The following is a 16,460-nucleotide window of genomic DNA, read 5'->3' on the forward strand; positions in this document are numbered from 1 at the left end:
CCCTCCCACCCTCCCTATCCCACTGCTCTAGGTCATCACAAAGCACAGAGCTGATCTCCCTGTGCTATGCTGATGCTTTCTACTATATTTTAGCAACAGTAGGATGGAGTGTAAAGTAGAGTGTATGTGGTAATATACGACAAATAGTTCATAGAGTGTAGCTTACTGATACTCACCACATGATCTTGTGTGATTTAACATGCCTCTTAAAAATATATAGGTGCAAAAAGGGAAGGCCCCAAAACCCAAAAAAAAAAAAAAAAAAAAAAAAATGGGCCAAGGATCTGAATAGACATTTCTTTAAAGTAGATATACGAATAGCCAATAAACACATGAAAAGATACTCAACATCAGAAAAATGAAAATCAGAACTAAGAGATACCACTTCACAACCAATTAGGACTATAACAGAAAAAACAAACAAACAAAAAACACCACCACGGACTATCACAAATGTGGTCTGGATGTGGAGAAATTGGAACCCTTAATTTCTAGTGGGAATGTGAAATGGTTGCTTTGGAAAAGTCTGACAGTTTCTCAAATGATTAAACATAGAGTTACCATATTGACTTCTTGGTATATACCCAAGAGAAATGAAAACATATGTCTACACAAAATCTTGTACATGAATGTTTACAGCAGCATTATTCATAATAGCCAAAAATTGGAAACAAACCAAATGTCTATCATCTGATGGGTGGGTAGATCAAATGGGGTCTCTCTATTCAATGCAATGTTATTTGGCAATAAAAAAGAATGAAGTACTGATACATGGCTATAATGTGAATGAACCTTGAAAACAGTATGCTAAGTGAAAGAAGCCAGTCACAAAAGACTACATACTGTATGATCCCATTTATATGAAATATCCAGAATAGGCACATCTATAGAGACAGGAAGTGGATTAGTGGTAGCTTAGGGTTGGGGATGGTGGTATTGGGGACATAGGAGGTGAACCATAGGAGGTGTGGGATGATGAAGATGTTCTAAAATTGATTGTGGTGATGGTTGCACAACTCTGTGAATATACTAAAAACCACCGACTTGTATGTACACTTTAAATGAATTGTATCATATATGAATTATGTCTCAGACTGTTAAAAAACAAAAGTACCAGGGGTACCAACAGTTCAGGACAAGAGCCAGTGATATTACTTAACATCATGGCAACTTTGTAAAAAGAACTTATAAGCTGAAGTTAATTGATATGAAAAATTCAAGTCCACTAGGCAAATAAGCATAGGATCACTTACCATGCTGGCAGAGTTAATTTTTTTTTAGCATAGTTTTCAAATGACAGTGATGTTAAGAAGAGACTAAAGTTTCAGGTAAATGAAACCTACCTGATCTCAAAAAAAAAAAAAAAGTCAGGTCAGGTTGGTTGATAACATTATTCTTATATTCCATATACTTACTGATCTATTTCTTCTGTCAATTTTTGCTTCAGGCAATTTATTATTATAGCACATTATTATTATGTGCTACATGTTGAAAATTATGTTTTCTTGAGGTTATCTGACCCTCTTATCATTATGAAATAACTTTGTTCATCTCTAGTTATACTACTTGCCTTGAAGTCCACATCAGATATTAATATAGCCATACCAGCATTCTTATAATTAGGGTATACATGTTGTATTTTTTCCCACATTACTTTCAACTTGCCTATATCTTTGTATTTAATGTGCTTTCCTTGTAAACAGCATAGTTGGGTTTTGCCTTTTAACTTCTTGACAATTCTTCCTTTAAGTAAAGTGTTTAGTTCATTTACCTTTAGTTCAATTATTGATGTGTTGGGCTTAATCTGCCATCTTGGAATTTGTTTTCTAATTTCCCCATCTGTTCTTTGTCCTTCTGTTCCTCTTCTTCTGCCTTCTTTTGGGTTGAGTACTTTTTTTTTTTGCGGTACGCGGGCCTCTCACTGCTGTGGCCTCTTCCGTTGCGGGGCACAGGCTCCGGACGCGCAGGCTCAGAGGCCATGGCTCACGGGCCCAGCCACTGCGCGGCACGTGGGATCTTCCCGGACTGGGGCACGAACCCGTGTCCCCTGCATCGGCAGGCGGACTCTCAACCACTGCGCCACCAGGGAAGCCCCAGGTTGAGTACTTGTTCATACTCCATTTTGTCTAAGACAAAAATAGCCCAGCTATTAACTATTTGGGTAGGTCAGGATTATCCTTGCTCTTGAAATCTACCATTGTCTTTGAAGATCCCTCTTCATGCTGCTTTTCATTTGGTGAAGGCTCAGTGATTCTCAGAGTGCGCTCTCTCAGCTCTGTTCCACTCCCAGCTGTCAGTGGACTGCTGCTTTGCGCTCAGCAAAGCCTTAGGTGCTTCAGAAGGATCTCTTAGCCCTTCTGTTCTGTCCTCTGCCTCTGGTGTGTGATGGTTATACACTAGGTGCAAGCTCTGTAGGAGAGAACTGGCAGGTGGGTATGGAGTCGCTGTTTGATTAGGGCTCCTCAGAAATCCAGTTCTTCAGGTCAGCAGCACTTAAAAGTTTGTAGAAGTTCAGCTGGTTTCTTTATACTCCCCATTTTGATAGGGTTAGTCTTCTTCCTGTCAAGGATGGAAGCAGGTCATCTTTTTGGTGGGGGAAGGGATCATCTGTATGTGAAATTTAGTTTACTTAGGTCTCTTTGCATCTCAGCTCTGATGGGTTTTTAAAGAAAATCTGTGATTTTGTGGATTATCCAGCTTCTTATTGGTTTCAGGCTCTGGTTACTTTTAGAGTTTATATATATATATATATATATATATATATTTTTTTTTTTTTTTTTTTCACTGCGCCACCAGGGAAGCCCTAAACTTAATTTTAACTGAATTAATTAGATGATTATTTGTCCCTATGGGCATTATCATCATGATCATGTAATATCTATTTTTTTGTTTTCCAACAGTCTGCTTAATATTGATAATGTAGTGTAACACATAGGTCATCCTCTTCAGGATCTTACATTCTGAAAATCTTTCATCACACTATAAGCAAATTAAGCATAAACATTTTGTTTTTCCTATAGATATTTGCAAAAAAAAAAAATCTATACATCACAATCCCTCCATAGAGAAAGATAAATGCATTTGGTATTGTATTGAAGGGGAAGCTAGAAATAAGAGGTGAGGAAACTCAAGGAAATACAAACCAAAAGATAATAGTGAGCAATTATATTTTGTGAAGAATTGGTTAAAATAACTTTTAAAGAGTTTAAAGTTAGGCAGTAGTGTGGAAATTCTCACAAGTAGTTTATATATTTATGTACTCTTAAAATATGTTCATTAAAAAAAAAAATCTAAGTAGTTAACAGGGCCAAGTGGAGGCTAATTACACATGAAGGGAAAAAATTCTCCATCTGTCACTTATCTGCTCACTGACACTGGATTGAGAAGGGAGTCAAGAGGCACTCATACTTTAGTGGGCCTGCCTCTCATTCTAACAGAATTTAATTGACATCTGGCCCCTGTCCCCCAGCTCCTTGCCACGGTGGATTAGCTGGATGCACAAGTGCCTCTTGTCTTTACCCTGTATGATGCATAAATGTGTAGATGCCTCTTTTTTCTATGATGCTACAAAGGTAATTTTTTCTCCATTACTTATAGTCAAACTACAACTTCAAGCAGAAGAGAGAGGGGTTGTGTCTATCAAAGGAGTGTGTGCGAACCGTTACCTTGCTATGAAGGAAGATGGAAGATTACTGGCTTCTGTAAGTAATGTTTTCTCTTTTTGTACTTTTTTTTAAAATTTAGCTTTTATTGCTATGAATTTACTAGTATTGGTATTATTAAATCTTTATTAAGGGTTTTACAGGTATATCATTTAATCTTTACATTCATCCTATAAAATAGAGTATTATACTCTATTTCACAGAGGCAAAAACTGAAGTTCTGAGGGAGTAATAAAGTAACCAAGAAAACACCGGTCATATGAGGCAGAGCCTGGATGGCATGCCAGGACGGCATGCCAGGTAGTCTTGACTTCAGAGCAGGAACTCTAATTCACTGCATTTTACTGCCTTTGGTGCAAAGCTATTCAACTATAGTTTAATTTTTAAATTATATTTTTAATAAATTTATTTATTTACTTTTGGACACATTGGGTCTTCACTGCTGCACAGGCTTTCTCTAGTTGTGGTGAGCAGGGGCTACTCTTCATCGCAACACGCAGGCTTCTCATTGCGGTGGCTTCCCTGTTGCGGAGCATGGGCTCTAGGTGCATGGGCTTCAGTAGTTATGGCACGCAGGCTCAGTAGTTGTGGTGCACAGGCTTAGTTGCTCCACGGCATGCGGGATCTTTCTGGACCAGGGCTCGGACCTGTGTCCCCTGCATTGGCAGGCGGATTCTTAACCACTGCACCACCAGGGAAGTCCCTAAAACTATAGTTTTAAAAAAACCTTTATATTGTGCAGTTGTCTGAAGATCATTGGGATGGACATGTAAAATTTTGAGTATGAGTTTTTAAGTTTCTTTCAAATATGACATAGAAACACTTGCCACTTAGAATACTATAAAATAGAGACAATAATGATCGTATCTCAGTTTTTGTGTGGACTAAATTAAATAATTTATATCAAGTGCCAAAATCAGGGTCTTATACATAATAGGTCCTCAAAATTGTTACTTCCTCCTCATGTTACTTCTCATTTATATATAAGCTCATTAAGGGCAGGGACTTCTCTTTTTTTTTTTACTTTTTATCACAGCTACTCCACGGTCCTTGCCGCTGGCTAGTATTCTTTCCATTAATACAGGCTCCCTGTCAACTTCACCATTATTCTTACAACCAGGATTGTATGTCTGTTGAGCAGACACTGTGTGGGGAATGATGCAGGGAAGCAGATCAGTATAAAAGACACAGATCGTACTCTGTCTCATTGGGGGAGTAGATAAGACATGTACCTAAAAGTGTGTGTATATACAAACCACAGCCATAATACCAATACCAGTAGCCAGTTAGATAGCACTCTATAGCTTTCCCCACAGAATGGATCTAATAGTACTGAGCAGTTGTGGTGTTTTGAGATTATATAGTTTTTGAATTTTTTTCTGAGTGAAGATCTTTGGATTTCTTTTTTTTTTAATTAATTTTTTATTGGCGTGTAGTTGATTTACAATGTTGTGCTAGTTTCTGCTGTACAGCAAAGTGAATCAGTTATATATATATCCACTCGTTTTTAGATTCTTTTCCCATATAGGCCATTACAGAGTATTGAGTAGAGTTCCCTGTGCTATACAGTAGGCCCTTATTAGTTATCTGTTTTATACATAGTAGTGTGTATATGTCAACCTCAATGTCCCAGTTTATCCCTCCCCTTCCCCCCCCCGATAACTATGTTTGTTTTTTACATCTGTGACTCTATTTCTGTTCTGTAAATAAGTTCATCTGTACCGTTTTTTTAGATTCCACACATAAATGATATCAAATATTTGTCTTTCTCTGTCTTCACTTAGTATATAATTTCTTTGTCCATCCATGTTGTTGCAAATGGCATTATTTCATTCGTTTTTATGGCTGAGTAATAGTCCATTGTGTATATATGTACCACATCTTCTTTACCCACTCCTGTCGATGGGCATTTAGGTTGCCTCCATGTCACAGCTATTGTAAATAGCGCTGCAATGAACACTGGAGTGCATGTATCTTTTCAAATTACCGTTTTCTCCAGATATATACCCAGTAGTGGGATTGCTGGATCATATGGTAGCTCTATTTTTAGTTTCTTAAGGAACTTCCATACTGTTCTCCATAGTGGCTGTACCAATTTATATTCCCATCAAATGTGGGAGGGTTCCCTTTTCTCCACACCCTCTCCAGCATTTATTGTTTGAAGATTTTTTGATGATGGCCATTCTGACTGGTGTGAGGTGATACCTCATGGTAGTTTTGATTTGCACTTCTCTAATAATTAGTGATGTTGAACATCTTTTCATGTGCCTCTTGGCCATCTGTATGTGATCTTTGGATTTCTGAAGGGACTGAAACAGACTTACAGAGAAAAAGAATATTCAACCATCTGACTGATCATCTGACAAAGATATATTTAATATATTTATGTGATTTTTGCAGGATAAATAAGTCAGTGTAGCGGTGCTCTTTTTTTGTAATGGAGTAAATTTTAGAATCCTCTTCAGTAGCTAGTATTTTTTGAGTGTACAGTATACTAGATACCATGCTAGGCATTAGGGTTATACAATTGAATAGAGAATGGCCTGTGCCTTTAATAAGTGACCATCTGGGGAAGCAGAAGTGTAAATAAGTATTCGTAATAATGTGTAAGGGGTGGCTTTGATGTGTTCTTCTATATGTTGCATGTATGCATAGTAATAAAGGGAGCGATTAAACTTGTCTAGATTGGGAAAAGTGACCTACAAAGAGGATTTGACATAATGCAGAGGAAGGAGTTTATCAGGCAGTTCGGGAGCAGAGGAATGGAGATCAGGGTATAGATAATTCTAGGACATGGCACAGGCATGGATGCAGAAAGCTTACTAGGGGTTTCTCCAGAATTACAATTCACTACTGCTGGAGTGTAAGGTGCAAAGGCAATAGAAGGTAGAAGGGAAGAGATAAGGCTGGAGAAGCAGGTAAACTGCTTGCTGAAGTACCTGATAGCACCATGCTGCTCTCAGCAGTGGGAAGCCATAAAGAGTTTTAGGAGACACATGAGATTTGAATTCAAGAAGGAGCTCTCTGGCAGCAGCGCAGAGGATGGATTTGAGGGGTCCAAGGCTGGTGGAGACAGGCCAGTTAGAAGGCCATGGGAATAGTCCAAGCAAGTGATGATCAGAACCTGGCAGTAACAGGATGAAGAGGATGGAGTAAAGTGCTAGCACTGAGGTTGACCAGAGTTAGGAGTAGAGTAGAGGAAAAAGTCAAAGATGACATCCAGGTTTCCAGTTTGGATGAGGAGGTAGATGAGAAAGGGGGAAGAGGAAAAGAGCAAGTTCTGGGAAAAGGTAATACAGGTTCAAATTTAGTCTTATCTAGTTTGAGTTGCCTAAGAGAAATTCAGGTGAAGATGTTCACTACATAGCTGGAATTACAGGTCTGGAGTTTAGAGGAGAGATGTGTGTTGATATATAGATTTGGGCGTCATAAGCATATATGTGGTGGCTCAAGCAGGGGAACGGATGAGGTTTCCTATGTAAAAAAAATATAGCTATGAAAGGCTGACTACTTGGAACTTTCACTTCTTCCACTGTTTTTTTTTTTCTACCAGCCGGTTGTCAACTCAAGGGATGACGTAATACTTTGGGAATCTACTGAAGTAGCATTTTAAATATTGCCAGGACAGTGAATCAATGGGTAATTTTGGATGACCTTGACCTTGTAGAGAGAAGAGGGATTAACCCTACTCTTCTCACCTCAGGATGGAACAAAACACAGTGTGAATCACTTTGTCTCCTGCAATAGTGTTGATTTGGCTACTGTCAGACAGTAAAGGTGGTGGAGGAAAAAAAGTAAATACATACAAGATTTGCTTCTGTCTCAACTATGGACAACACTAGTCAAAATGGTTTTAAAGCTCTAGACTTTGCTATGTCTGTCTTGTGACTTCAGATTGTTACCCTGTGGTTTTCCACTTACAGAGATTAGAAGATCCTACAGAGATTAGAAGATCCAGTAATCTGGTAATCATGGTGGCCCTGTAAGATAGTCATTGGAGTGGTTATTTTGAGAACACAGGCTGGAACACAGGTTCATCCGTAATGATAAAAATAATTGTCAAAAGTGATGAAAACATAAGCTACTCTACCTTATTAAAATTTTTTTTAAAAAATTGAAGTATAGTTGATTTACTATGTTGTGTTAGTTTCTGGTGTAGAGCAAAGTGATTCAATTTTAAATATATATATATATATATTTTTCATATTCTTTTCCATTATAGGTTATACAAGATATTGAATATAGTTCCTTGTGATATATACACTAGGACTTTGTTGTTTGTCTATTTTATACATAGTAGTTTGTATCTGCTAATCCCAAACTCCTAATTTATCCCTCCCCGCCCTTCCCCTTTGGTAACCGTAAGTTTGTTTTCTGTGTCTCTGCGTCTGTTTCTGTTTTGTAAATAAATGTCAGTGGACATTTAGGTTGAGAAGTTACTCTACAGTGAGTCTTTGAAACTACTGGGGTCTGTAAAAGAGGAGACAATTTAAGACACTAGACCTAAAACTTGAGCTGTCTTCTCAGAGAATTCTCTACAAGTTAGAATTCAGAGAATTCTGACCTCTTCTGGCACATATGCATTAAGCTTCCCAAACTGTTGATTCTGTACCATCAGAAGCATAAAGTGCTCTAAACAGTATTTTCTAATTTCTTCCTTAGCTAAGCAGGACCTTTCACAAGATTAAGGTCACAGCATTCTATTTAGTCTTAAATATATTTCTGTCCCCTTGGATGTGTGTTAATTTTTCCAGATACAACAGATTTCCTTCAAGCTGGTACAGTAAGAGTTAATTTAGCAAGGCTCAGAAATTTATCATCATAAACTCTGTAGGGACAAAGCCACAGCTGTTACACATAAATGGAATAGTCAGGATTTATCAGTTTTCTTTGAGGAAAGGCACCAGCCAAGATCCAGTTGTTCTAGCTCCCGTCACTGGATCTATTCCATGCCAAGGTCATGAGTCAATCTCTAGTCTTACCATTCAATTAGTGTGGCTTGCTGCCTTGCCTCTTCAGCAGCAATCCTCTTTCAGATTAGTCTGGGTGGGCTGTGTCAATTTTCAGATGAAAAAGTAAGTGTCCCTAAAACAAGGGACACTTAACCCCCAAACCAAGGAGGTGGTGGTGTTTGTTAGTGGCATGTTTTCCTCTGAGTCAGATCCATAGGCACTGAGCTGTCAACAACAGCAACTTTCAGGCAAGAAATGAAAAGTCTTGACCCTTGGCTATTAATAGCATCTGTTCCACTGTTATCACTGATGATGAAAGACACTGTAGCCGGGGATGTCAGCAGGGACCTCACTCAGGTGACAATGGGAAGAGACAACTGGCATGTAAAAAAGAAAAAATAAATAACCGAACAACTTTGGGGTAAGTCCAGTGTTGTGACCGGTAGCCATCATTTGGGGATGCAGATGTTCCTTATTACCTAGAGACACTGGGGTTTATGAACTTGCATTTGCCAAAGGCATAATTCTTCCCACTCTTCTCCTACAGGGCCCCATCTCAGACTGCTATGTTATGGCACATCCCTGGGTTCTTCTGCATTTTATCCTGTGTGCGATTCCTACACTGATATGTAAAACATTATAGTTTCCCCTCAGAAAGAAAAGCATGCTGGATAATAACACATTTTGGTTTCTAAGAGTCAGGTTAGGTTGATTACTACCAGTTGAGAGTATTAAAAAAGACTAAGTTGTGTACCATTTTTTTTCTCCAACATCTTCACATATTAATGACATGAATGTATTCAGTCTAAGGATTTCTCACTGTTTGAAACACTTCTTAAGGGTCTTTCCCCTTCTTTGAAGCTAGAAAATATAAATGTTCAAAGAGTAACTATATTTACCTGCCAAAGCCTAAATTTGGAGGCTGAAGTTTAGTTCTTTAATATACAACAGACTCCGTATTCCATTCCATAGCAAAATAAATTTTGTTGCTATGAACAACAGAAGCCCAGGACAAATATTAGGATCTATGATTTCTTCTATGTTCAAAAATTGCATATAATGAGGTTAACTGTAGTCTTAAGTTTAAATCACCAAACAACCTCAGTGTTAGCAAGCACTGGTATGAAAAAATCTGCCTGGTCTTTAGCTGCTAGAAAGTTGCACATTGTTTTCTATATTATGCGACAGATTGTGATAACCTAAACAAAATAATTCAGTAAGTATTAGAATGTGTGTGATCTGTGTTGATCCGTAAGAGTCAAATATGCAAAAATTATGTATCGTATCTGAGAATATACATTTAATTACTGTAAAAGTAAAATTTTTTTTACTTATCGAATAACTTTCTTACTTGAAGGGCCTTACAATGAAATGAAACTTAAAGTAGAGAAAAGACATTTTTGAGGGTTCACTTATACAGAATGGCGGTATATACTGATTAAATTTGTCAGAAGAATGCAGTAAAGAAGAATATAATTTTTAAGAGATAAAATACTAGATTAAATGTAAAGGTTACCACTTAATAAGAATTATTGCTTCTTTTAGAATCCAATCTTATAAAATTTTACATAAGCTACATATATATATTACAGTATCAAGATTACATTTACTTTTAACTTTTTACAATTTGTGTCTTTCTTAGTGTGTTTTGAAATAGTCAACACTGATACTTACGCATCATGTCTGTTTTTAATTCTCAGAAGCGGTGTAAGCAAAAGCATTCTTGGACTCAATGTTGAGCAAACTCTCTCATAAGCCAAAACTGCAAAATCATAGTACTGTAAAGGAATAAACAATCCAAAAAACAGAGCATGGGGGAGTGAGCATAAGGGTCAATCTAACGTTTAGCCGTGCACGAGAATTCTGAGGCCACTACATAAGGACAGGGGAAGGTGGGGGGCAGCAGGGGGAGGAGAATTTACTCTAGTTCTTATTTTCTTATAGTACACCAGGGCTTTAAGATTGTTTTAAAGGCTTAAAAATTGTTAAAGATTGGGAGGGATCTTAAAGATCATCTAATCCAGTCTTATTTTACAGATGAGAAAAGTAAGGTTCAGAGCCGTTAAGTGACTTGCTCAAAGATACAAGATAGTTAGGGATCAAGGCAAGACTGGAACCCAGGTTTCCGGGCTCATAAAGATCCTCACAGATGTCGTTAGGATACTCAAACTCTTGCAATGGGCCAACTGGCTTAGTTTCCTCAGGGACTAAATTAGTCCATAAAATTAGACTATATTTTATATTTCAGTACTTAGGCTGGATTTTCCTTGATCTTAGTTCCTTTGTTCTTATTTAGATTTTGCAGTGCCATTGAACGGTATTTTTACTGTAACCTATATAAAAGTTTCATTTATTCATTAATTTAGTAAATATTTATTGATCACTATGTGCCAGGCACTGATAGCAGTAGAATAGAAGAAAAACAACAGAAGAAAATCTCCACCCACCTGGCATTTATAGTATGGTGAAATAAAGTGGATATGTATATATAAATAAATGATCTGTATTTGGATGTTGTAGAGCACAGAAATGAATGAGATGCTTTTATCCCTCATAGTGTAACTAGAGTTACTAAATTCAGTTACTTGAGATTCTTTTTTTGTGGTCATACTTGTAGCCCTAAGGTCAGGTTTTTTAAAAAATAAATTTTGATTGTAGAGTAGTATTAGGTTTACAGAAAAGTTGTGAAGATGCAGTACAGAGTTTCTGTATACTCCACACCCAGCTTCTCCTATTAACATGTTACATTAGTATGGCACACCTGTCACAACTAATGAACCAGTATTGATACATCATTATTAGCTGAAGTTCACACTTTATTCATATTTCCTTAATTTTTACCTCATGTCCTGTTTCTGTTCCGGGATCCCACTCAGGATACCACATTTAGTCATCATGTTTCTATAGTCTCCCTTAGATCATGACATTTCCTTAGACTTTCCTTTTGTTGATTACTTTGACAGTTTGAGGAGTACTGGTCAAGTATTTGTTAGAAGGTCTTTCAGTTTGAGTTTGCCTGATGTTTTCCTCATGATTAGACATGGGTTATGAGTGTTTGGGAGGTAGATCACAGAGTTAAAGTACTATTTTCACTGTATCGTTTCAGGGAACATGCTTATCACTAATAATATTAACCTTGGTCAGCTGGCTGAGGTCGTGTTTGTCTCCACTGTAAAGTTACTGCTGTCTTCCCCTTTCCATACTGTATTTGGAAGAAAGTCACTATACACAGTCTACATTTAAGAGATGGGAGTAGGGGCGGGGTAGGTTTATGCTCCCCGTCTCCTTGAGGAGGAAGTATCTGCATAAATTATTTGGAATTCTTTTGTATGAGAAACAACTTCTTTTATTTAGTTAATCAATCATGTATATCAGTATATATGCATGGATATTTATTTTGTACTTTGGGTTATAATCCAAAACTGTATTATTTTGTTGTTCAAATTGTTTCAGCTTTGGCTATTGGGGGCTTTTTCATTTGGCTCCTGTATTCTTTGACATACCCCAGTCAATGTGGGGTTTTTTGAGCACTTCCTTATTTTATGTCCTCTAAGAGTGCTCCAGTCTCATCTTGTATATTCCCTACTCCAGCCCAGAATGAGCCATTTCTCTAAGAATGGTATCAGAAACCAAGGTCTGGGCGTGCTTGTTGCTACCGAGGTGTGTCTGCTTCCAGGCCCTTTTATCTGACCGAGCAAGGAATATAGGCATATACCAACCTGGAGGTATATATATATATATATATATATATACATACACACACACACACACACACATAACTATAAATATTTCTATATTTAACCATCTGTAGTCAACTAAAAATGAGTACATACTGACGTTATCCAACAGTATCACATGAACCATTTTAGCCTTCCCTGCTGGCTTGTCTGTAACTACCCACTCCAAAAGTGAGAAACCTGGTTCCTACCATTTCCTAGGGTCCGTTTTTCGTTATGTATAAATATCTCACATCAGTTTCTTTTTGAAATTTCAAAGTAAATTAAATATATAGACAAAATACAAATCAAACTATTTAAAATACTGATTATGCTTTTTCAAACTCTATTTGATTCTTTCCTGTTCAGATGCCCCTGCAAGGGGTCAGATTTCCAGCACCATCTTTAAAATCATTAGCATCACTGTTATCAGTATTAACAAATGGTTATTGTGCCCCTTATACAGGACCATAAGCTAAGCTAGTTCATGTGGATAATGTTCAGGCAAGTCTTGAGGTGTGGCCTACCACTGATGCATGACAGATTTATATTACTCTCATACATGTACATCTACATTCATTTTTTAGATTCCATACCTTTTAGAATTGAGAATATGGCTTATTGGAATTATTGTAACTTAAAACACGTCTCAGCATTCCAAATAAATTAGTACTTTTCAAGTTCCAATTCTGTGGTTATTAGCATTAGTAAGAGGGAAAGAAGGTTAAGTGATTTGTCTCTTGCAGAGTATGCGCTCAGTAAACACTCTTTATCTCCTTTAGGACATCTAATATTTATCTCAAACTCAACATGTCCAAAACTGAATTCCTAATCTTTCTCTATAAAACCCGTTCCCACTCATAGCTTTCCCCATCTCAGCAAGTCCATCATCTAGAACATAAACTTCAGTGCCACCCCTGATTCTATATCTTACACTGCACATCTGATCTGTCAGGAAACTGTGTTGACTCTACTTTCAGAATACATCCAGAAGCAGACAGCTTCTTACCATCTCTGCTGCTACCACCGTGGTCTGAGTCTCCCTCTCTGTCTAGGTTACTGAGCAAGCCTCTAATGGGTGTATCTGCATCTGCCTTTGGCCCAGAGTAATCTTGACAGCCAGAGCAATCCTGGAAAAACGTCAGATCATGCTCAAAAGTCTACAATGGCTTTTCAATTTCTCAGGATAGAAGCCAAAATACTTACAATAGCCTATAACTCTCCTATCTCATTACTTCATTTCCTTTCCCCTTCAAACCCTCTGCTTCATTTACACTGGCCTTCTTGCTGCCCTTCACACACTTTAGGCACGATCCTGTTGTAGGGGTTTTACACTGGCTTTTCCCTCTGTCTGCCTGGGATCTGGAGGGTTAACTCCAGCTCCTTCAGGTTTTTGCTCAAATATCACTTTCTCAGTGGAGCCTACTGTGGCTGTGCTATTTAATACAGCAGCCTAATCTGTACCCACACCATCCCCCGTCCCTCTTATCCTCTCAGTTTTACTTTTTCCCATAGGATTTATCATGTTTTAGCATACAATTTATTCAATTATGCTTACTGCTTATTCTGTGTCTCCCCCAGTGAGAATTTGACCAGCACCAAGGCAGGGATCTTTGTTCAGTTTTGTTCACTGATGTATCCCAGTGCCTAGAAGAAAAAAATTACGTTAAATGAATAAATGCGTTATTTGAGCTGTGTGCTTTCTGTATCCCCAAATTATTCTTAAATTAAAAAAAATAAAGGAAAATGTAATTTGATGAAAAGGTGTCAGATGGATACATGGGCAAAGGGTGTCCACAATCTGAAATAAGTTACTAAGAGCCTTGAGTTTTATTTATTTATTCTCCCGATTTTATTTATTTATTTATTTATTTTTGGCATATAGTTGCTTTACAACGTTGTGTTAGCTTTTGCTGTACAGCAAAGTGAATCAGCTATACGTATACATATATCCCCTCTTTTCTGGATTTCCTTCCCATTTAGGTCACCAGAGAGCACTGAGTAGAGTTCCCTGTGCTATACAGTCGGTTCTCATTAGTTATCTGTTTTATACACAGTAGTGTATATATGTCAATCCTAGTCTCCTAATCTATGAGCCTTGAGTTTTGGATTCCTCATTTGTTAATGAGTACATATGATACATTATGTCACAGGATTGTTGTGGTATTTAAATAAAATGATATGCATGAGAGCAGTCAATAACCATGAATTAAGGGATTTCCCGGCTCTTGGGCCTATATAAAATAAGGCTTGAAGGCAAGGTACAATTTGTTATAAGCCTTTAGAAGCTACTTACCCACTTCCTCTGTGATGTCCTCTGGAGATCTCCTTTTCTCTTAAGTTTGAAATGGTGAGCAGTTAAACATTGAGTATAGGAAAAAAGCTCTGTGAATATGTTTATAAAGGTTAAAAAAATTACACTGCATCAGTTTTTAACAGGATTATTGACATCACAACCAATGAAGATGATGTGTAAACTTAGGATGGAGAGAACTGAAAATTGCTTAAAACGGGATGTTAGAGCTTGCTTTTATTGAGACTGAAATTTGGCTCTACTACCCATGAAAAAAATGCAGTTTGTTTTCAAGCGCACATCAGCTGTTTAGTAAACTTACATGTCTGAGTGTTCGGCACAGATGCACAACTTCCTTCTCTCCCCTCTGTGTAAAAAGGTACAAGTAACCTCTGTTTAAAAAAAAAAAAATTGTGGTTTCCATAATGTATCAATATTATCCACTTAATCCCTGGTACTATTTCTTTTCTCTAAAATACTAGCAACCGGCTGAGAAGGCAAATATTACTGGCATGGTATGTATACCAGTTGGCCAAGCATTATAAGGAGTGCTAACTAGTAAGGTGGGGCACCCTGTAGGCTGACTGAACACCAAAAAATGAGCGTACCAACGTCCTGAGGATAACTGACTGATGTGGTTTAGGTCTATTTCTGGGAAATTAGCCCATGAAGCTCAGTGCTGACCTTGACTTTTCCTTTCACTCTTTACTTTTCGACTCCTGACCTTAAACCTGAAATAGAGAAAGAGGAAGATTTTTATTGGTGGCACTGAAAAATGACAAGATAAAGTAAAACAGGTTAACTTCCGTTAACAAAGGAAGCACAATAATTTCACCAAAGGTAGCAAGTATTGGCTACAGAGTATCTGTGTCACTCTACTGTAAGTGTTCCACTGTTACTATGTTTGCATCTCTTTGAAAATCATGAGACAGTCCTGGGTATCGTATACCTGGGTCCTTGTGCAATGTATGCTTCTTTGTAAGGCTACCTGTGATTTATTTGCACTTAAGTTGCTTTCTTAGTAAGTTACAAAAAAAAATAAGCAAACTAGATAAGTTTGCATTTCAATTTTTAAAAGTTCAGTTAACAATGGTCAAAACATTAAAGCCAAGTAAGTATCCAGTAAAATTCTTATCTCTAGAAGCCGACTACAGGAGCTATTAATCACTTTTAGGTCTTTCTTGTTACTGGATGTATGTCTCTTTTGGAGACCACTGAAATCTATGCTCATGGGATGTTTCAAGTCTGAGCCAGTGTGGTCCCTACACCACCTGTGTGCTCTTGCTGCCTAGCACCTGACCTGTCCATTGTGGGGCTGGAGAATGGTCCTTGGACTGCTCCTCCGAAGAAATGTGCTTGAAATTGTCCTGCTGATACGCTGTGTTCCTGTCCTGCATCTTTCTGCAGACTTAGATTGTGTCAGATTTTGGCCTGTTGAGTCTCACTAGTTTGATTGTCCTGCTGAACCCAAAGCACTGTGTACTGTCATTAAATATTTAACATGAAAAGTATGACAACAACTACTAATTTTTCCTTTGTTTTTCAGAAATGTGTTACAGACGAGTGTTTCTTTTTTGAACGATTGGAATCTAATAACTACAATACTTACCGGTCAAGGAAATACTCCAGTTGGTATGTGGCACTGAAACGAACTGGGCAGTATAAACTTGGACCCAAAACAGGACCTGGGCAGAAAGCTATACTTTTTCTTCCAATGTCTGCTAAGAGCTGATCTTAATGGCAGCATCTGATCTCATTTCATATACCTCATGAAAGAAGAGGTATATTTTAGAAATTTGTTGATGAAAGAAAAAGAAAAATGTATACAGCTATCTGC

At 37.6% G+C, this 16,460-nt stretch overlaps 1 protein-coding gene and 1 long non-coding RNA gene across 4 annotated transcripts in view; one reads left to right on the forward strand and one right to left on the reverse strand.

The window, feature by feature from the left end:
* Window positions 1-16,319, reverse strand: part of LOC112063756 (uncharacterized) — a 26,469-nt gene extending 10,150 nt beyond the window's left edge. The window contains exons 1-7 of one of the 3 annotated variants that reach the window (XR_003680653.2): window positions 16,233-16,319; window positions 15,232-15,354; window positions 14,946-15,015; window positions 14,627-14,665; window positions 13,889-13,977; window positions 10,289-10,392; window positions 8,645-8,991 (exon numbers count right to left, since the gene is read on the reverse strand). This is a non-coding gene — a long non-coding RNA (uncharacterized lncRNA). Of the gene's footprint in view, window positions 1-8,644; window positions 8,992-10,288; window positions 10,393-13,888; window positions 13,978-14,626; window positions 15,016-15,231; window positions 15,355-16,232 lie in introns of all 3 variants that reach the window. The other 2 variants (XR_008617882.1, XR_008617883.1) reach the window with 2 other exon arrangements.
* FGF2 (fibroblast growth factor 2) overlaps window positions 1-16,453 on the forward strand; it is a 55,594-nt gene extending 39,141 nt beyond the window's left edge. Inside the window, exons 2-3 of the mRNA XM_007116145.4 lie at window positions 3,598-3,701; window positions 16,170-16,453. Of these exons, the coding sequence (XP_007116207.1) occupies window positions 3,598-3,701; window positions 16,170-16,355 (290 nt within the window). The 3' untranslated portion in view covers window positions 16,356-16,453. The remainder of the gene's footprint in view (window positions 1-3,597; window positions 3,702-16,169) is intronic.
* The last annotated feature ends 7 nt before the right edge of the window (window positions 16,454-16,460 follow it).

Source organism: Physeter macrocephalus, chromosome 7 (assembly GCF_002837175.3).
Source record: "Physeter macrocephalus isolate SW-GA chromosome 7, ASM283717v5, whole genome shotgun sequence".
Lineage (NCBI taxonomy): Eukaryota > Metazoa > Chordata > Mammalia > Artiodactyla > Physeteridae > Physeter > Physeter macrocephalus.